This window comes from Chrysochloris asiatica, unplaced genomic scaffold (assembly GCF_000296735.1).
Source record: "Chrysochloris asiatica unplaced genomic scaffold, ChrAsi1.0 scaffold00113, whole genome shotgun sequence".
In the NCBI taxonomy this organism is placed as follows: Eukaryota; Metazoa; Chordata; class Mammalia; order Afrosoricida; family Chrysochloridae; genus Chrysochloris; species Chrysochloris asiatica.
In genome coordinates this window covers 9751789-9773797 of record NW_006408631.1, presented here as the reverse complement: position 1 = coordinate 9773797, position 22009 = coordinate 9751789, and the positions used below count along the sequence as shown (strand labels likewise).

The following is a 22009-nucleotide window of genomic DNA, read 5'->3' as shown; positions in this document are numbered from 1 at the left end:
AAGGTCATATTTTGGCTCTCATGGACTGGTTTTCATTTTCTTCAGATTCAGATTGAATTTGCATATGAGTGATGGTGTGTTCCACAGTCTGCCCCTGGCCTTGTTTTCACTGATGATATGTATTTCCGCAGATGTAGTTAATTTGATTTCTATGTATTCCATCTGGTGAGGTCCATGTGTATAGTCGTCTCTTATGCTGTCTAAAGAAGGTATAGTCACCAAAAATTAGATAACTGTGCCTCAGATTAATAGAAATTAATAGAAATGTATTCACTTTTTTCAATAAGAATGAAAATTGGTATGTATTTCATTTCTGGGATCACATAAAATTCTAATTTTGGGGAACATATTAGAAGTGTTCTCAGATCAGCCAGGCGTTTACTTGTTATTGTTGCTAAGTACCGTCAAGTCAGTTCTGGCTCATAGTGATCTTGTATAGGTTTTCTGAGGTGCAGCTGGTGGGTTTGAACTGCTGAACTTTTGGTTCACAGTCTAGTGCTGATCCCACAGAGCTACCCTAGCCTTGACTAAGGAATTTATAGTAGCAAGTATAAATAACATTTTTGGATATGATTCTAAGAACTGTTTAGAATAAGATAGTCTTTCTACAGTAAGCAATGTTTAATATATTTTTAAGTGAAAAAATTTCTCCAAACTTCTTTATGCTAAATTGATTAAATCTAGATTCCCCATCAATGGAAATAATTTAATTCTTTGCTACTCTTCAAAAAATTAGGAATTGTGGCGTGTTTTTTTCATTTCTTTCTTTTTTCTCTTTACGTAATAAACTCTTTGAGAAAAATGCCAAAGTTGAGAATCTAAGATATGCTAGTGAAGTTTTTTAATTCTAAGTGAGGCTGGGTTGTTTTTTCCTACTTCATTGTTGATAAAAGTATTTTAACAGTCTGTTAGAAATGTTCGTAGATGCATTTTTCATAATAGCTTAAATCTAGAAGCTACTCACTAGAACAGATAAGAAAAGAGTGATATCTCCACATACTGGAATATTGTATATAAACGAGTGTGAACAAATTAGAATCACACACAACAATATAGATTGATCTCACAATCATAATGTTGAGTAAAAGAAGTCACACTAGAAAATCATATACTGTATGATTTCATTTATATGAAGTTTCAAAATGACCACTGTGAATTCAAGCTGTTGCAAGTCGTATCTTGGCCCCCGTGGGAAAGGAAATGACTCGAGAGAGCTTGAAGTGGTTTCTGGAGATATCTGGTATGTTGTTTTCCCAATTGAGTCTCATTATCTTACTGTGTTAACTTTGTAGAAACTCTTAGTGGTTGTTTACATTTGGGTATGTATGTTACACATCCATTAAAAAAGTCAAGAGCTTCTTCTCATAAATGAAAAATAGCGTATTAAATTTTGGTCTGTGTAGGTGGGGACGAAGGACAAAAAGTCAGGAAGAACAAACAAGAAGCATTTCCAACCCTGGAGACTGTGTTCACAAAACTTCAACTCCTTTCATATTTTGACCAGCACCAAGTGACATCTCAGGTATCCATTTGAAGCAGCTTTATTGTTCTTTTGGAATAGTCATACTCTCAAAAATATCTTTTTCATGTAATACATGTTTTCTGCCTTAGTTGGCTTTATAAAACTGTTTTGTAAACAAATTTGGAAGCATTCCAAACTTTTCAGTAGTCTGATTTAAGTGTCAAGTAGCCGACCTCAAAAGAATTTATTTTTATCATGCAGCTCTGGTAGACTAAACAGTTAAGTGCTAGTCCACTAGCTGAAAGTTTAGCAATTTGAACCCACCCAGAAGCTTTACAGTAAATAGACTTGCCTATCTAAACGTTTCATAAAGAGTATAGCCAAGAAAACCCAATGTGGCATTTCTGTTCTGTCACATGACGTCGCTAAGAGTAGAAATAGACTTGTTGACATCTGACATGTATTTTTACCTTATGATTATAATGTCAAGTGCCAATGAATTGACTCCAACTCATATTGACCCTGTATAGGGTTTCTGAGAAGCAGCTGATGTGTTTGAACCTCCGACCTTATGGTGCACAGTCCAGTGTTTCTCCTACAACACCACACCAGGAGTCCATGATATTAATAAGCTACATAAAATAATCTCTAATACTTTTGTCATTATATTTTGATCCTGTGATTGGGATTGATGAGGGCAAAATCTGCTGGTAATTGAAATAAGACACTCTGAGAAGAATACAGAACAGTTTTGCATTGCAAATCCATTGATTTTGTGTTTGGGGAAATTAATTGATCATTATTGTTGTTCTACCTTTAAGATAGACAAAGTCTAGATCTTAATGACACCCTAGAATGTTTCTTGAAATTGCAGTTGTTGTAAGACAGTTGTAGAATTTTACATGACTTTGCATTCTGTAGAAATATTTGAACTTTCTTTTGATCAGAATCACATATAAACTTCAAAGTCTTACTTTAAAAATGAAAATGATCTGTCTAAATACCTAGTTTGTTCTCATACTAATCTTCTCTTTTGCACAGATCTCTAACAATGTGCTGGAACAAATCACGAGCTTTGCATCAGGAACATCCTACCATCTCCCTCTTGCTCACCATATTCAGCTTATCTTTGATCTCATGGAACCAGCTCTAAACATCAATGGACTAATTGACTTTGCAATACAGGTGCCAAAGAGACCAGGTTCCTCTTCTTCTGGGGAAAGCAACATGACTGGGCACTGTAGAATTTAAAATACTAAGAGAACCAAACTTTATTCATTAACCCTATTCTTAAGGATCCAAACCCAACCCAACCAGACCCATTGCCAGCCATCAAATCAATTTTGACTTACAGCGACCTAGTATGCGTATCTGGGGTTTCTGAGGCTGGAGGTCTTTATGGGAGCATAGGACATCAGTTTTCCCCATGGAGTTGCTGGTTAGAGCCAGTGCTTATCCTACAATACCACCAGGGCTCACTCTTTTAAGGATCCCAGTACATTGTAAACGATTAAGGTACTTAAACATACTCAGGACATGTGAGCAGCTATACTTTCAGATGTCACTTGATAACCTATTTGTATAATAGGTTGTAGCTACTAAAGGATCCCTGGTGATACAGTGGGTTAAATTGTGGGCTGCTTACTGAAGAGTTGACCCTCTGGACCCACCAGCTGCTTCACAGGAAAACGACAAGGCAATCTACTTCTATAACCTTAGAAACGGGATGCAGTAGTTCTCTCTGCCCTACAGGAGTTCTGTGAGTCAGTGGCACTGGGTTTTGTGTGTGTATTTGAGGGAACTTCAAAAAAAAGTTTGTGGGAAAATTCCATATCTTTTCTTTCCATTTCCCCCCTGAACTTTTTGAAACCCCTTCATAGTCTTGGTGTTGTGCTATAGGATAAACACTGGACTTCTAGACACTAGGTTGACAGTTCAAGCCCAACAGTCACTCGTTTTGTTGTTGTTAAGTGCCACTGAGTTGGTTCCAACTCATACTGTCCCGGTGTAGAGTTTCTATAGGGCGGCTGGCGAGCCTGAACCACCAACCTTGCAGTTCAAGCCGACTTTGCAGTCTAGCACATTAAGGCCCAGCAGCACACCAGGACTCTGAAATGAATAATGTTGTTGATAAGTGTCATTGAGTCGGTACGGACCCATGGCGACCCTGTATAGGGTTTCCGAGGAGTGACTGGTGAACTTGAACCACTAACCTTGTGTTTCAAATAACTTTGCAGTTCAGCACATTAACCCACAGTGCCACACCAGGACTCTGAAATATTTAATAGACACTTAAAATGTGGGAGATTTGAATTTCTGTGCATGTATTTTCTTTAAGGGAAAATGAGAGTTTATATGCTCTCTATATTTTAGATTATAAGCAAAAGAAAAATCCTTCTGATTTGATTTGTTAGTATGTTTGTCGTGCACATAATTTGAGTTCATCTATCGTTTGCAGTTATTAGTGATTGAACATAAGACTCAACTTTACATTGCTTATTCTCCTGGAGGAGGCAGCTTTTATATGAAAATAATGTTCATTTTATTTAAAAGAATGGGAGAAATTGATATTCTGAAAATATCCAGCCCAACATTTTAAGCCACTATAAGGTTTTTAGTAAGTTTTTCACTGTTAGGTACTTCCTGATTTCACCATGACCTATGGACAAAAAACAAAAGCAAAAAAACCCCAAACAACAGTTAAGAGCTCTATAAACCAGTGGTGGTGGTGATGTGCCGTGGAGTCGGTTCTGACTCATAGTGACCAAGGCTGTAAATCTTTACGGGAGTAGAAAGCCTCGTGCAGAACAGCTGGTAGTTTCGAACTGCCGACCTTACGGTTCGCAGTCCGATTTGTAACCACTATGCTACCAGAACTGGTAAAGGATTGAAAACAAACAGTTTGATTTGTTGGGTTGTGTGTCTAAGACTACAATTATGTACCTATATGCACTTGGCCAGTATAAGGAAGATCAAGTCATTTTAGAATGACTTTCTTTTTTCGTGGTTTGTATAAGCATTTTTCTTAACTTGTTTTGGAACCTACATATTTATTCAGTCTTGTCTCCTGTTGTAGCTACTAAATGAACTGAGTGTTGTTGAAGCTGAACTGCTCCTGAAATCTTCGAGCCTGGCAGGAAATTACACAACAGGACTGTGTGTCTGCATCGTGGCGGTTTTGAGGCAGTACCATAGTTGTCTCATCTTGAATCCCGATCAAACAGCCCAGGTGTTTGAAGGGTTGGTATATAGTATGCCATTATAATTTTCAAATCTTAGAGTATTCATTTGTGGTTAAATATTATAGTAGTTTTAAAAGAAGCATAGTCCTAGGCTTGTTGTAGTTTAAGGATATAACATAGTTAAAGAAGGTTTTCTCAGAAAACACATACCAGACAAGGAAATAAAAGAGGAAGAACTGAAAGCAGTGCTTTTAGATAAAGTATGTTTTTTGCCTCCCTTCTCTTTCCACTGCCTTCTCTGCTATTCTGCCTTCCTGCCTTCTTTACTCCCTCCCCTGAGATTTAAGGGAACGAGCCTAGTCAATTACCGCGTTCTGTTCTTTATGTTAACCAGCATCATGCCTTCTTATGAATAGTGAATAGTTGATGATTTCTTTGTTCAAGTAATTTCAGCTGTCAGTATCAACACTTTGGAGTCTTAAAACAAGTAAACATTGCATGTGTTGTAATTTTAGAAATTTGATGCTTCAATTTCATTTCTTGGATTAATGATAGATAGCTTTTGATGAGAATTAATCTAAAACAAATGACTTTCTTGATTCTCAAATTCCAAGTCTTTTTGGTTTGTGTATATTGTAGGTTAAGGTTTACTCTTAATGGCACTGCAGGATAATGCTCTAGACTACAAGGTTGGTTTGAACCATAAGGTTAGTGGTTCAAACTCACCAGCCACTCCTCGGAAACCCTATACAGGGTCGTTGTGGGTCAGAACCAACTTGATGGCACTTAACAACAACACCACCAATTACTATTAGTATGTTTGGGCTAAGTTATTACCTAATATCATTCTTGTTAGCGATTGAGCTTAAAGGAATCAAAGAAATACCATGTGCTCTGAAGAACCTACACTATGAGCCATTTTTCCCAAGTTCTCGTCTTTTAATAGAACTTTTATAAAGACGTAACTTTTTTTCTTTCATCTCTAATACCTTCCTCTGACCAAGAGAACCATGAGACTTTTGGATTCCATAGTACCATTTTTTAGTAATTTAGACATGTAATCAATTTATTCATCTGTTTAGCAGTAGCTTTTCTGGGGAAAACAGAACTGTATTTACACTAATTGAACACATAGGTTATAAAGTGAATTCTGCAACATTTCAGAAGTTTTAATGTAAGGGAAAAAATAAATCCTAGAATCTAGGAAATACAGAATTATCTACTAGCCTTCAACTACCATGGAAGATTTGAATATAGTTCAATTTTACAAATAAAGAAACTGAGACTCAAGTTTGTTAAGTGAAGTATTTGGTGAAGTGAAATGCCAAGGGCATGTAACTAATAAATCTCACAGATTGGAATAAAGTCTGTATGTGAGCTTATTCACACTTTCTGATCTATCTATCTATCTATCTGTATCTATCTATCTATCTACCAACATATATATTTTAATTGTGTATTACTACCCATTAGTTAGTCATGAAATGAATTTTATGGGCTATCACAAGTGATTTTTGTTTGTTTTATTTTTATGTTCGTTTATTTCAAAATCAGTTTCATGATTTCAGAACCATTGATTTTGGCATTAAAGATTATGTTCCAATACATATTTATAAAATCATAATTGATAGCAGCTTTGTTATATTTTTACTCTTGCCTTTAATCAAAGATAAATACTTTACCCCAAACCATCACTTTGTTTTTGTTTCTCTGTACTTATATGAATCAGTATTTGGGATCACATTGTCAAGTGTTTCCTTACTTCTGGCAATCAAAGAAGTTGAGAAAACACTGACTTCAATACCACAGATACCTAGTAAGTTCTCCATAAATATTTTAATTACAGAAAGATTCTTTGATTTCCATTGTTACATAAGGAATTCTTTTGCTTAGCTAACAACAGATTGAATAATCTATTTTTCTTTTAATTGTGTGATGCTTTTGCTCTGACCGTCTTTATTGGTCTCAAGGAGGCCCCATGTGTTGATGACGGTTACAGGGGTTAGGGTACTTGACTTTGTCCCTTGGGTTCCACCTATGGTATAGGTAACCCCTGCTTTTTGATGGTTTGTTTTAAACCATCAAAAACTTTGGCTATAGACCTACCTGTTTTTGCTAACTGAAAGCGTTATAAATACAAAAAAAGGCAAAGGATACAACTAGTATTCACCCTTTGTTTTGCAGCAAGCCGTTAAAAAGGCAGCATGTGCTCTGAGCAGCAAGAGTAGGATCTCCAATGTCTTCCCCAGGAACTGCACTCAGTATCTTAGCATCAAACCACTATAGCTTTCAACTGTGTCATCACTATATGTTAGTGTTATTTTAGGTTTTATTTTGGTAGGTTGTTTCTTGAATCTGGGGATGCTCAGAATATTTTCCCATTGAAATTAGTGGTAACTGCTTCTTTGCTTTCCACCATTTTGGCTTGAGAAATTTTTCATAGACACACTCAACTTTTGAATAGTGGGGAAACCTGGATCATGAGGCTTTGAAAAGTTTTTGGAAAAATTAAATAAAAAAATAAGGAAATTCTCCCACAAAATTTTTGAAGCCCCCTCATATTTATAATTCCAGTGTCTTTCTTGCATGTGACATCCTATATGTTCTCTCATCCTCCATCCTCCCCCAGAATAGTGGAGAGTTCTTAACTAGGAATCTGGAGGCCTGACCTCTTGCCTTGATTCTAAGTGAATTCTTTGCCTTTGGACAAGTCACTTCACCTTTCTGAGCCTCAGAGCCCTCTTTATTAAATAGAATATCTGGATCATTTATGATATTTATGTGGGTAAACAGATGACAACGGAATCAGACTCACATATAAGTGGATGGACCACTAGTGTTTACTTCTGTATTCATACCATATCAGTCATAGTTCTGGTAGGGGACACAAGGCACAGAACTGAAGTAGTCATGGTACTTCAAAATTGAAGGAGTTACAGAGAAGGTCACTAAAATTAAGGATTTTAAAGTTTTTTTTATATAAAGTAATTAGTAAAACAAATCTGTGCCTAGTTTATATAAACAAGGAGGAGCTGACCCCAAAACCTGAATTTATTAAATTAATCCCTGAATCAGTTTATGCTCTTGAAAATGGGATGCCTTGGATTTATTGGTTTGAAGACCAATAAATGGAGGGTGAATGTAAGAATCTTGGCAAAGTCACTGAATTTGTGAATTTTTCTACTGATTGTGCCCTAGTCACAACTACTTAACTGCTGAAGTCCCCCATGCATGACTTTTTAACTCTTTCATTTCTTGTTATAGCTATCAATTCAATATTATAATAGAAAACTGGTACTATATTCAGTTATTCACTATTTGTTCTAATGGTTCATTTCAGTTATCTGATATATTTTTCTCTTATCCAAGTAAAACATGGGCATATTCTCATTCTGAAAGATTCAAATGAATATGTCTGTGTGTGTGTGTGTGTGTGTGTGTATTAGAGAATGCTTGTCTAATATCTTCATACATTTTCTTTCTCAGGTTGTGTGGTGTGGTCAAGCATGTTGTCAACCCCTCAGAATGTTCTTCTCCTGAAAGATGCATCTTAGCCTACCTCTATGATCTCTACGTGTCGTGTAGCCACCTCAGAAGTAAATTTGGAGACCTCTTCAGGTTGGTAAAAGAAAATCAATGGCCTAGAAATATGAATTACGCTTTTTTGTTAGTGACAAAGCCAATAGTATCATCTTTTTAAATAATGAAAATATTTTATTATTTATGTCTGTCAGGCAATGATTTGTTATGCTCAAAATTTGTTAAAATAATAAATACTAAAATGTAGAGAGAATATTTTAATGGACAATGTGTTATATAATTTTTTATCATAATTTTCCCCTTAATTAAAATAACTTGGGGTCATAAAATACTTAACCCTGATTAAATGTGTTTATTTTTCAGAAGTAAAGGATTATTTTCTATAATTGTGATTTTGTTACAAACATACCAAACTGAATCAGTTGTCACTGAGTAGATGCCATTCCACAGTGACCTTATAGGAAAGAGAAGAGGTGGCCCTTTGTGTTTTGAAGGTTGTCAATCTTTACAAATACCAATTGCCACATCATTCTCTTGCGGAGCAGAGCATGGAATTATCGACCTCTGGTTAAAGCAGTGTGCCACCACCGCTTAAAGCAGTGTGCCACCACTAGCACTCCTGTATAAAGTCATGTTTATAGGAACTGAATGTTATACTGACTTGATAATGAATATTCTATAGATTTCATATTTTATATTTAAAATTCACTTTGAATTATAAAGCTTAGTATTAGTTTTACTGAGGCAGCTCTTTTTAGTTTTACTTGGCAGTTTTGGGGTTAACACTTTTTGCGTAATTTGGGTAGCCTTAATATTTTTTGTGTAAAGTTGAAAATGTATAATTTATAATTGACTCATAGAACACTCCATAGTTTCAGTAACTTTTCTGCAATTTTTATAAACTATTCACTTTCCCTTTTAATAAAATAAAGTGTATTTCTTAGTAATCTACTTTTTTCTGTCTTCATTTTTGTTTGTTTGTTTATAAATGGCTGGCTTCTTCACTCTGCAATGTTAATCCTATGTTTATTGAAAGCAGAAGGTTACCCTGTTTTGTATTCCAGATTTTGGTTCAAGTTCAACTTCCCAAATACTCTCTAATGTTTCTTTATATGAAGAAAGCATAGCCAAATTCATTATATTATAACAAGATATTGCAAATTGTACAGCTAGCTGGTTTACTGCCTAGGATTTTAAATGTTGTCATTATAAAATCATGAAATTTAATTACTGACAGTCTTATTGTTCAAAGTACATTGCAATATTTAAGTCTTAAACTTTTATTTTTATTAATTTTATTTTTTATCGGTGTATCTACCTTCTTTCTCCTTTGCCTAGAATTCACATTGAATTGCCTCTTGCTATAACTACAACCTCCTTTTATAATTGTCGGTGCCTGGGTACCTTCAGTTGCAATTTTGAGATAAGTCTGAGAGGAAATATCCAATCTTCTGTGCTTGCTATCACCTCTCTTGGAACATTTCTATCCAAGTATTTGCATGCTCATTCCCTCACTTCATTTGTCTCTGTTTCCCTGCAGTTGATGTAAAATACTCTCCTTTTCTTGTTAGTCTCCACATCTTAGCACCTAGTACTCACACCTGCTTTGATATAGATGCTGGACTATAAGTACTTATTTCTTGTTATTTTGAAGAATGTAAAATGATATTAGGTAGAGAGGGAGAGGGAAGAATATAATAGCTGACAAAAGAACTTTGGAATCTAGAAGGAATTAAGAAGGGAATGATCAATTGATCAATGATGATTTCCTGGATTCTCATGCCTTGCATCCGGTTTGTTTGAAAATAATTTCACATTGGAAATTTCACTTGAATTATAAATCTTCCAAGACTACCTAGGACCTGACCACTTTCCACCGCCTCACAGTCATCTCATGTTTGGACCACTGCGGACTCCTTCGACCTGCTTTCTCTACGTCTATCCTTGACTCTCTTAAGCATAGTCTCAACCTAGCCACTGAATTCAACCTTTTAAAACAAAGTTGTCTGCCTTGAGCATTCAGGTATATCGTATCAAATTGGCAACAACAACACAGAAGGTTAGATAGGAAGCCTGGAGGCTGGTGAGTTTATGTCACTGTTGGGGAAACAGTTTGAAATTATATGAGAATGATTGTCACTGAACTGAGCATGTAGAAATTGTTGAATTGCTATATGTTTGGCAATAATAAAAATTAAAAAGAAAAACAAGGATGATTAAAAACCTTCCATATTCTTCATGTACCCAGCCTTCAGGAACTACAGGATCAGGCTTTCCTTTTGATTTCTTTTCACCTTGATCACTCCATTCTAGCTGCACAGACTTCCTTGTTGCTGTGTTGTTAAGTGCCGTCAAGTCAGCAGAAGAATCTGACTACCAATGAAAATCTTATGAAAAGCAGTGGAATACTGTCAACTCCAGAATATTGAATACTGAAACATGATGAAGAGAACCAGAATATTATCAGATATAGTGCCAGAAAATGAGCCACTCAGGTTGCAAGGCACTCAGAATACATCTGGGGAAGAGCTACCTCAAAGTAGCATTGACGGTGATTACATGAATGGAGTCAAGCTTTCAGGAACCCTGATTTACTGATGGGGCACAACTTAGAATGAAAAGAAACAGCTGTAAACATACATTAATAATTGGAACATGGATTGTACAAAGTATGAAGCTAGGAAAATTGGAAGTTGTAAAAAATGAAATGGAATGCATTAACATGGATAATCCTTGGCATTAGTGACCTGAAATGAAAAGGTATTGGCCAGTAAGTCACATGGTTTACTATGCCAGGGATGACAAAAAGAAGAGCAATGACATAACATTCATCATAAAAAAGAACATTTCAAGATCTATCTTGAAGTAAAATGCTGCCTATGATAGGATAATATCCATATGTCTGCAAGAAAAACCCGTTAACACCATTTTTATTCAAATTTATACAACCACTAATGCCAGGGATGATGAAACTGAAGCATTCTGCTGATTTTCTTGGTACAAGATTGATCAGACATGCAATCAAGATGTGTTGATAATTATTGGTTATTGGAATGCAAAGGTTGGAAACAAGAAGGATCGGTAGTTGGAAAATACGGCTTTGGTGACAGAAATGATGCTGGAGATTGCATGATAGAATTTTGCAAGACCAATTACTTCTCCATTTCAAATACCTGCTTTAAATAACATAAAAGATGATTATACACATGTACTTCAGCTAGAACACACAGAAATCAAAGCCCTGGTGTGGCACTGTGGGTTAATGTGCCAGACTGCAGTCATTTGAACTGCAAGGTTGGTGGTTCGAGCTCAGCAGCTGCTCCCTGGAAACCCTATACAGGGTTGCTATGGGTCGGAACTGACTCGATGGCACTTAACAACAACAACAACAATGAAAGAGATGGTGGAAAAGCTCGGTGTCATCCCCCAAAACAAGACCAGGAGCTGACTGTGGAACAGACCATCAATTGCTCATAACAAATTCAGGCTGAAGCTGAAGAAAATTAAAACATGTTCATGAGAGCCAAAATATGACCTTGGACATATCCCACCTAAATATCGAGATCATCTGAAGAACAGATTTGATGCATTAGACATTAATGAATGATGACCAGAACAGTTGTGGGATGACATTAAGAATATCATACAGGAAGTAAGCAAAAAGTCACTAAGAAGACAAGAAATAAAGAAAAAAGCTAACTAGATGTCAGAAGAGACTCTGAAACTTGCTCCCTAGCATACAGAAGCTTAAATAAACTGAAGAAATAAGGTGGTAAAAGAGCTTAACAAAAAATTTCATAGGGCAGCTTGAGAAGATAAAGTCAAGTATGATAATGAAATGTGCAAACATCTGGAGTTAGCGAACCAAAAGTGAAGAACACACCCAGCATTTCTCAAGCTAAAAGAGCTAAGAACAAAAGTCAAGCTTCAACTTGAAATACTGAAGAATTCTTTGGGCAAAATATGGAATGATGCAGAAAACATCAAAAGAAGATAGAAGGAATACACACGCAGAGTCACTGTACAAAAAAGAGATGGTCTATGGTCAGCCATTTCAAGAGACAGCATATGAATAAGAGCCAGTGGTACTGAAGCAAGAATTCCAAGCTGCACTGAAGGCATTGGCAAAGAACAAGGCTCTGAGAATTGATGGAATACAAATTGAAATATTTCAACAAACCAATGCAACACTGGAGGCACTCCAAGAAATTTGGAAGACAGCTACCCAGCCAACTAACTGGTCATATTTGTGCCCATTCCAAAGAGAGGTGGCCTTGCAGAATGCAGAACTCGTCATCAGACAATATCATAAATGTCATATGCAAGATAATTAAAAAACGGCTGCAACATTACTTTGACAGCAAACTGCCAGAGGTTCAAGAAGAATTCTGATGGGGGTGTGGAACAAGGGATATCATTGCTCATGTCAGATGGATCTTGTTAGAAAGCAGAGAATACCTGAAAGATGTTTACCTGACTATGCAAAGTCTTACGGCTATCTGAACCATGACATACTATGGACCACCTTGAGGAGTATGAGTATTCTGGAACACTTACTTATGCTCATGAGGAACTTGTACCTAGACCAAGAGGTAGTTGTTTGAACAGAACAAGGGAACATCATTCAATGTTTTGAAACCATTCAGTTTCAAATCAGGAAAGATGTGTGCTTGGGTTATTCTTTCACCATATTTACTCAATTTGTGTGCTAAGCAAATAATCTGAGAGACTGAATTCTGTGAAGGAGAATGTGACATCAGGATTGGAAGAGATTCATTAACAACCTGCAATGTGCAGATGATACAACCTTGCTTTGTATCATTTAAAAATAATTACTGATGAAGATCAAAGACCACAGCCTTTGGTATGGGTTGCACCTCATTGTAAAGAAAACAAAAATCCTCACCACTGGAGCAATAAGTAATGTGATAAGTGGAGAGAAGATGGAAATTGTCAATGACTTCATTTTGTTTGGTCCACTGTCTACACTCATGGAAGCAGCAGTCAAGAAATAAGCGACGTATTGCATTAGGCAAATCTTCTGCACAAGGCCTCTTTAAAGTGTTCAAGAACAAAAATGTCAGTTTGAGGACTAAACCCAAGCCATGGTATTTTCAGTATCCTCATATGCATGTGAAAGCTGTACAGTAAATAATGAAGACTGTAGCAGAATTGATGCTATTGAGTTAGGGTGTTGGAGAAGAATATTAAAAGTACCATCGACTGCTAGAAGAACAAGCAAATCTAAGTTGGAAGACATACAACAAGAATGCTCCTTGGAAGCCAGGATGGCCAGACTTCATCTCTCATATTTTGGACATACTGTCAGGAAGGATGAATCCCTGGAGAAGGTATCATACTAGCTAAAGTGAATGGTCAGCGAAAAAGAGGAAGACCCCCAACGAGATGGGCTGGCACAGCAGCAACAGCAATAGGCTCAAGCTTAACAACAGTTGTGAGGAAGGCTCAGAAGCCATAAGGTTGTGATGAGCAGAAATTGACTTGACAGCACCTAAAAACAACAACAGTATGTGCAGATAACACAACCTTGTTTGTTGAAGCACTTACTGACGAGGCTCAAAGATTACAGCTTTCAGTGTGGATTCTACCTCCATATAAAGAAATCAAAAATTTTCACAACGGGAACAATAAGCAACATCATGATACATGCAGAGATTTTGAAGTTGTCAAGTAATTTATATTTAGTTGCATCCACAATCAATGTCCCTGGGAGCAGCAGTCAAAAAACCAAACAGCATATTGCACTGGGCAAATCTGCTGTAAAAGACCTCTTTGTTGTTGTTTTTAAGTGCTGCTGAGTCGGTTCCAACTCTTAGTGACCCTGTGTAGGGTTTCCAAGGAGCAACTGGTGGGTTTGAACTTTTAATATTGTGGTTTGCAGTCTAGTGCTGATCCTACAGTGCCACACCAGGACCTCTTAAATGTATTTTAACAGCAAAGATGCCACCTTGAGGACTAAGGTGTGCCTGACTCAAGTCATGATAAATTTGCTTAATGATGCATGTGAAAACTGAATAACGAATAAAAAATACTAAAGAAGGATTGTTGTCTTTCAGTTATGGTGATGATAAAGAATACTAAATATACCATAAACTGTTCAGTAGAAGAGCAAATCTGTCTAGGGAGAAGTACAGACAGAATGTTCTTTAGAAGGCAGGATGGTGAGACTTTGTCTCACTTACTTTGGTTATGTCCCATGAGGGATCAGTCCCTGGAGAAGAACATCATACTTGATAAAATAGAGAATCAGTGAAAAATAAGAAGACCTCCAAAGAGATGGATTTACATGGTGGCTGCCACAATGGGTTTAAATATAGTAACGATTCTGAGAAATGGCATGGAACTGGACAGTCACTTCACTATTCCAAGTCACTGACTTGGAACCAACTCGATGGCACCTAACAACAGTCACAGACTAGAATTGAATGTGAGTCATTTTGACTCCAAGGTGAGTGTTGCTTTCCTACATTGTAAAATTTTTCTGATACATGCAATTTCATAAGGAAACAGTTCAAGGGTTGATTGATGAATTTCATGACTATAGTAGAGAGTGGGAGAGAATTTGAGAGTGCTTTGGATGGTAGCTGAGTTTTTATGAAAACACAAAAGGTCATTGCAAAAAAGTAAAATAAATTAGACAGGAGGCCTAGAAGTAAAGAGTGGAGATTTCCTGTGAGCCACTTTGTTCAGAGATATCACATAATCCATGCAGGGGATAGGAGAACGTGTACTTGAGAGTAGTCTCTTTATTGAAAGAAAAGTGGGGGCCAAGTAAAAATTAGGAAGAGCAAGCAAAATTATTTAGTTTCCCAAAGACTGGCTTGGATAAATTTGATAGAATTCATTGGAACGTTACCACATCGCCAGAGCAGGATTTAAGGAGATACTCCCTAAATCTCCTGCTGTTATTGCTGTTTAATTAGTAAGCTGATTACTATGCATGGCTAACCTATGTGTGAAGAATAGAACTGCTCTATAGGGTCCGTGACCTTTTGTGAACTTGCCTCTACTATGTCTTCTAAGGGACCTCTGAGTGGGTTTGAACTACCAGTCTTTCAGTCAGTAGCTGAATATTTAATCATTTGTGCCACCCAGGATAGAACAGGATTAAAATAGATACTCTTAATTCTCTTATAGTTCTGTAAGTCTTGATGTTATTGAGATATAACTCACTGACATGTGTACAGTTTTAATTTTACTAGACCAGGCTCTTAAAAATCTCTTTAAAACTATTAAGAAACACATGATAAATTTTTAGGACTATCTCACCCCACTTACAACCAGGCAGAATAGAACTCTTCCCGAAATGTTTCCGAGGCTGTAAATCTTTATGGAAGCAGACTACTTCATCTTTCTCCCACAGAGCAGTTGGTGGATTCAAACCGCTTGCCTTTCATATTAGCATTTGTTGTTGTTGTTAAGTGCCATTGAGTTGATTCTGACTCATAGTGACGCTGTATAGGGTTTCTGAGGAGCAGTTGGTGGGTTTGAACTGCTGACCTTGTGGTTAGCAGTCCAGTGCTTAAACTACAGCACAACATCAATGCTTAATCTACTATGCCACCAAGGCTCCTTTTTAGGAATGATATGATAGTTATTTACACTCCCATGAAATTTGTGTCTTTTTCATTTTCTCCCTACTTGGAAGTTAGGGAACATACCTCTCTTTTTCACTGCTATGTCACAATTCCTTGGCACACAGGCTTCAGTGATATAAGCCATGTAGAGAAAGAATTTTGCAGGATGTATAATTTAGACTAAATACCAAATTATTCCTGGTGTTTAATTGAATCCATTTAAGCAATAACACTTCCTGACCCTTGTTAAGAGACAGTTACTCTTTAGTAAATTCTGTAGAAAAGATTTATAAAATAAGATTGGTAACTAGATATCATATTTCTGTTTTGTTCTTCTGTGTAGTCACCAACTTCTTGTTAAGTGCTGTCTTGAATTCGGTTCTGACTCAGCGACCCTGTATAGGGTTTCCAAGGAGTGACTGGTGAGTTTGAACCGCCAACCTTGTGGTTCAAACTGACTTTATGGTCCAGTGCTTATCCTACAGCTCCATGCCATAGAAATGACTATGTTTTGGGTTCTGTTCTCAGTGCCGATTATTCAGTTGCATTTTAGAACTCATAATGCAATTCTTTTGTGATAACACATGGCAGTTGCTTCCATTTAATATGTGCTTACATGAAGTAAGTTTCTGGTTGTTCCACTGTGTTGTTTTATCTTTTAACTCTTCTTCTTATAACCTCAGTAGTGCCTGTTCAAAAGTAAAGCAAACCATATATAATAATGTGATGCCTGCAAATTCTAACTTGCGATGGGATCCTGACTTCATGATGGACTTCATTGAGAATCCTTCGACCCGTAGCATCAACTATTCAATGCTTGGCAAGATCCTTAGTGATAATGCAGCTAATCGCTACAGTTTTGTCTGCAATACACTCATGAATGTATGTATGGGCCATCAGGATGCTGGAAGGTAAGATGAGTCATCTTGGAATTCATGATTAATCAAAGAGCTGTTGTTTTGATGTCTGCTTTGAAATTAAGGTCTTTAGTAATTATATGGGCTGACAATTGGCTGCCATTTGCTGCTTTTCATCTTCCTTTATTTCTGAATTTACCTCTGTTCAACCCTATAATTGCCTTAACCCGTGAGACTACATTCTCTGGCCCATTGTTCTGTCTTGAAATGCTTTGGACATTGTTGTTGTTAAGTCGCTTCCCGTGCTTACCCTAAAGCACCACACTAGGACATATGTGAGCTGTTTGCAAAAACATGTATAACAAAAGTATAACTAAGAATATATATATTTAATAATACTATGCACTCGACCTCCATGTCAGATTGAACTGCAGTATCGGTGGTTCAAACTCACCATTCACTCCTCAGAAACTCTATACGGGGTTGCTATGAGTCGGAACCGATGCGATGGCACTTAACAACAACAACAAACAAATTACAGGTCTTTAATTTTGGATTGAGTACACTGAAAATGTTGGCTAGGTGTGAATGTGTAGATCAGGTATATTCAAGGAAGTAAAATTATGCTAATTCACAACTATACTAATAATTGCTGCTTGATACCATGAAATATTAGAGGCCATTTGAAGTTCCTTAATTCGACCTTATACCCCAAGTTCTACAAGTTTATTTTATAAGTAGGTATTTATTGTATACTTACATCTAAGAAAAAGGTAAAATGCATACTCATTAAGTATATTGCTTGTTAGTATTTCTCTTTTGTTTGAGGTTACTTCCTACTGTTTTCCTTTTATTTTCTAGGATTAACGACATAGCCAATTTTTCCTCAGAGTTGACAGCTTGCTGCACTGTTCTTAGTTCAGAATGGCTGGGGGTTCTGAAGGCTCTGTGTTGTTCTTCAAATCACGTGTGGGGATTTAATGATGTTCTCTGTACTGTAGATGTAAGTTTTCTACTTCATTTTAAAAATCATATGTGCATTTCATTAATTAGTTAGTGGGTAATTTATTGTTTCTTATTTGATTTGAATTGACTCAGCCCTCCGCTAAAATGTTGTAAAATAATTTTCTTTTTTTGTCCAAAAGCAATGCATGACAGTATAGTTGCCAAGGATATATAACAAATGAAAAAATACATATTTTTTAATAAGTAGCTTAAATTGTTGCAGAAATGCTAATACTTTTCTTGCCTTTGTTTCTGAAATCCTAGTTTAGCTGAATCACTAATACCTGTTTGGTCTGGGTTTTTATTAGTGCTTTGTGTTCTTCATGGCATGGGGATATATTTTAACTATTGTTGCTATTGTTAAGTGTCTTCGAGTCAGTTCCAACCCATAGCAAACCTGTAAAAGGTTTCCAAGGAATGGCTGGTGAGCTTGATCCACTGACCCTGCAGTTCAAACAGACTTTGCAGTCCAAACTTTTTTAGTTTGAAAGGCAGTGAATAGATATCTGTGTATATCACTTATTTCTTCCAATATCACTTTGCATTGTGAGACTTTCTTAAAAGTCTGACTTGATTTCTTATTTTCCTTCTGCTATCATATAGTGGAGTAAACCATGTCATATGGTTAATAATGCATCTTAAGTATGGAAGATCTTTACGCATTTGTAACCACCTCCCAGTTGAATGTTTGCTCCTTAATTCTAACCTAAGACTAGGTGGACAGTCCTATATCCGTTTTGTGGGTACCTGTTAATGTTGTATCTGTCCATCCAGCCATCCATCATCTATCCATCCACCCACTCACCCATCCATATATCCCATAACTGTGACATACTTTTCTAGATTTTAAAGACCCAAATTTTTATTTCGACAGTTTCTTAAGCTCTTAATCACTTTTTAGTTACACTCGCCTTCTGCTTTATTTTCTCATCTGAAAAATAATGAACTTCATTGTAGTGCATTATTAAAAGAGGTGATGTTTGTACATTGCTCCCACAGTGTCAGGCATGTCTCAGTATGGATGTCTCTGTTATAATTGTTCTTACTATTTTCTGCCAGAATCCTGTGAGTTTTGTTAAGGTAGAGACTTCATTGTGGACTACACCGAGTTTCCTCCTCTTTCTTTTCTTGCCTTTATTTTATTATTATTATCCTATTTTAGTAGTCATTTGGAAACTTTCAGAGTTGTCATTAGAACTAACAATACTGTTGCTGTTGTTGTTGTTGTTAAGTGTCATTGAGTTGGGTATGACTCATAGCAACCCTGTATAAGGTTTCCAAGGAGCAGCTGGTGAGCTTTAACTGCTGACCTTGTGGTTCATGCCAACTTAGCAGTCCACCACATTAACCCACAGCGCCACATCAGGACTCCATAACGTAATACTATAATCATTATTATCATGAATAGGAATTAGAAAACATTAATGAGACTTGTGTTTCAACTAGAGGGGAACCCCTTTGCTTTCCTTTGCTCCTAATGTTCTTACTTTGTCATTGCATTCTGCTGAAAAGTATTAATTTTGCTAAATCTTTCAGGGATTTTTAGATTCTTACCTTTTCTGTTAATTTGTCTCTCACTTGAATGTTTACACAACAGAACTCAGTCTCTTCTTACAGCATTGGAACACAGGTTAACCTTCATTCTTTGTCTTACTCAGTAGAAATAGGCCCGGTGACCTTGAGGCAATTCCAACTCATGACCATCCAATGTGTGCAGAGTTGAACTGTCCATTAGGTTATTTGACCTTTGAGAAGCAGTTCACCAGACCTGTATTCTGAGGCACCTTGGGTGGGTTTGAACTGAATTTGTTGGGTTTGACTTGTAGTCAGTCACTTAGCCATCTAGACCACTCAGGGACTCCTATCAGAAATAGACCTACCCACTGTCCTTGAGTTGATTCCAACTCATAGCAAGTCTACATAGGGTTTTCAAGAGAGCCGTATATTTCTCCCGTGGAATAGCTAATGGATTCAAATTGCCGACCTTTTGGCTAGCATCCTAACGCTTAACACACAGCTCCACGGGGCTCTGTAGAAATAGACTTAAAGGAATATAATCATAAACAGTTACCATTTCACTCTATTGGTTCATTTTGGAATTTGAGATCTTAATGATTTTGGCTATATTCTTTTAGTTATTAATGGTAGATATGATTTAAGAGGGTGTTAGGTATTAAAACATGTCAATGTTTTTCTTGAAGGTGAGTGACCTTTCATTCCATGATTCATTAGCTACTTTCATTGCTATTCTGATAGCACGACAGTGTTTCTCCCTGGAGGACGTCGTGCAGCACGTTGCTCTTCCCTCTCTCCTTGCAGCAGGTAAGACAGTATCTTATGGCACCACTTGCTATTTGATTGCTCCCTTTGTGTAGTGGTCCAAACCCAACCCAACACACTGCCATGGAGTCAATTCAGACTCGTAGCAACCATATTCAGAATTTCAGAAATTATAAATCTTTATGGGAGCAAATAGCCTCATCTTTCTTCCACAGAGCAGATGGTGGTTTTAAACTACCGACCTTTCCCAACTACAAAAGAGAGTGAAAGTAGTGTTTCAGAGTACATCCATTCAGAAGTGATATGGCATCAAGGTGGCGATGGTAGAATTATCTTAACATTTATACCTACAGAGTTATATCGACCCCAATGGAAAATGTCTGAGAACTGCTATTTTATTATATTTTTAGAAAGAAATCAGTTTCTCAGGAAAGTATGATTAGTGTCTAAGGTTTTTCCTATGAGGTGCATTTATTGAAATTATTCTAGAAAAATATTCTTAATTTAAAATTCTAAAGCTTTGTATTTGTTAGAAAATTTGGTTTTAAAATCCTTTTGACCTAGCCTGTGGAGATGCGGACGCTGAGCCTGGAGCAAGAATGACATGTCGACTCCTGCTTCATCTCTTCCGTGCTCCCCAGGCCTGTTTATTACCTCAAGCAACCGGTGAGCTGACAGCTGAAAAATCTCTGCTGCCTTTTATTTGGAGTTACAGGTTCTAAAATGACCAAATATGCTGATCTACCCTGATTTTGGGGGTAAGGCATGAGATAATGGCTTGGAAAAGTGCTGCCAGTACCTTTCCCTGATTATGTAATATCAGGATATTGAGAGAAATGCAAATGAAGAGTTAATAAACAATAAAAATACCTGTGCTATTAGGCAAACCCATGCTGGTGGGCAGCATAATCCTCTAACCTACTATGTATGTTGATTATGAACATTATCATAGCAGCTTAGGGCAATGGTGATTCATATAGTAATAGGAACAAGGTAAGAATTCTTGAGGTGTTAATAAAAACCAGTCTTACAGATATTTCCGTATAGATATGTGTGTGTGTAAGAATCAGTGCAAGTCATACTAATCTTTTTGATGCATCTCTCTAAGGAGCAAAGACATCGTTTTAGTAATGAAAAAGAAAAGGTTTAGTTAGCAATACTGGCAGTATTTCTTAGTGAATACATGAAGCATCAATTAGAGTTATCTAATGGCAATTAAGCGCCCACAGTCTTCCAAGGAACCAAAGGCCCTGCAGACTGTAAATGGCTATAAAAGATTGGTTTTGATGCTAATGAGACTATTAAAGATTTGTTGTTGTTCTCATAGGCAAGCCTTTCCCTGGAATAAGATCATCTTGTGATCGACACCTCTTAGCCGCTGCTCACAACAGCATTGAAGTGGGAGCTGTGTTTGCTGTCCTAAAAGCAATTATGATGCTTGGTAAGACTATTCTGATAGACGCTTCTTGGTTAATCACCAGAAACTGAGGCCAAGTAACTTGTATTCAGAATTAAATCCAGTTAATATTATTAGCTCTGTAAGATAAGCATTGGACTGCAAACCAAAAGGTTGGTGGTTTGAGCCCACCAGCCACTCAGCCTGAGAAGAATGAAGTTTTCTGCTCCTGCAAAGATTTACAGTCCTAGAAACCCTATATGGGGTCATAAGGAGTTGGAATTTATTTAACAGCATTTAACAACAACAAGGAGCTCTGGTAGCGTAGTGGTTACGAATCGGGCTGCGAACCTTAAGGTCAGCAGTTTGAAACTACCAGCCACTCTGCGGGAGAAAGATGAGGCTTTCTGCGCCCGTAAAGATTTATAGCCTCGGAAACCCTGTTCAGGGTCACTATGGGTCAGAACCGATTCGACGGCACTTAACAACAACAATATTATTGGAAATAGTTTTATTACATTTTTAGTTTTCTTGTACATAAGTCAGTTGGGTTTCCTCAAGTCCAAATACAAGCAGATTCTCAGAGAAGTATGACCTACAGTGACCTTGGGGAGATCTAAGCATAAATACTTTCTTGTGGTTTTTTTATTGCAGGATGTCTTGTTCTGATGTAAAATAGATCTTCAGAC

At 36.9% G+C, this 22009-nt stretch overlaps 1 protein-coding gene across 1 annotated transcript in view; it reads left to right on the top strand.

The window, feature by feature from the left end:
- The window catches only part of MED12L (mediator complex subunit 12-like), a 470668-nt gene that overhangs the window by 374034 nt on the left and 74625 nt on the right, over positions 1–22009 (top strand). The window contains exons 16-24 of the mRNA XM_006867983.1: positions 1404–1522; positions 2504–2647; positions 4539–4702; positions 8131–8262; positions 16466–16693; positions 17501–17642; positions 19846–19966; positions 20489–20590; positions 21252–21365. Of these exons, the coding sequence (XP_006868045.1) occupies positions 1404–1522; positions 2504–2647; positions 4539–4702; positions 8131–8262; positions 16466–16693; positions 17501–17642; positions 19846–19966; positions 20489–20590; positions 21252–21365 (1266 nt within the window). The remainder of the gene's footprint in view (positions 1–1403; positions 1523–2503; positions 2648–4538; positions 4703–8130; positions 8263–16465; positions 16694–17500; positions 17643–19845; positions 19967–20488; positions 20591–21251; positions 21366–22009) is intronic.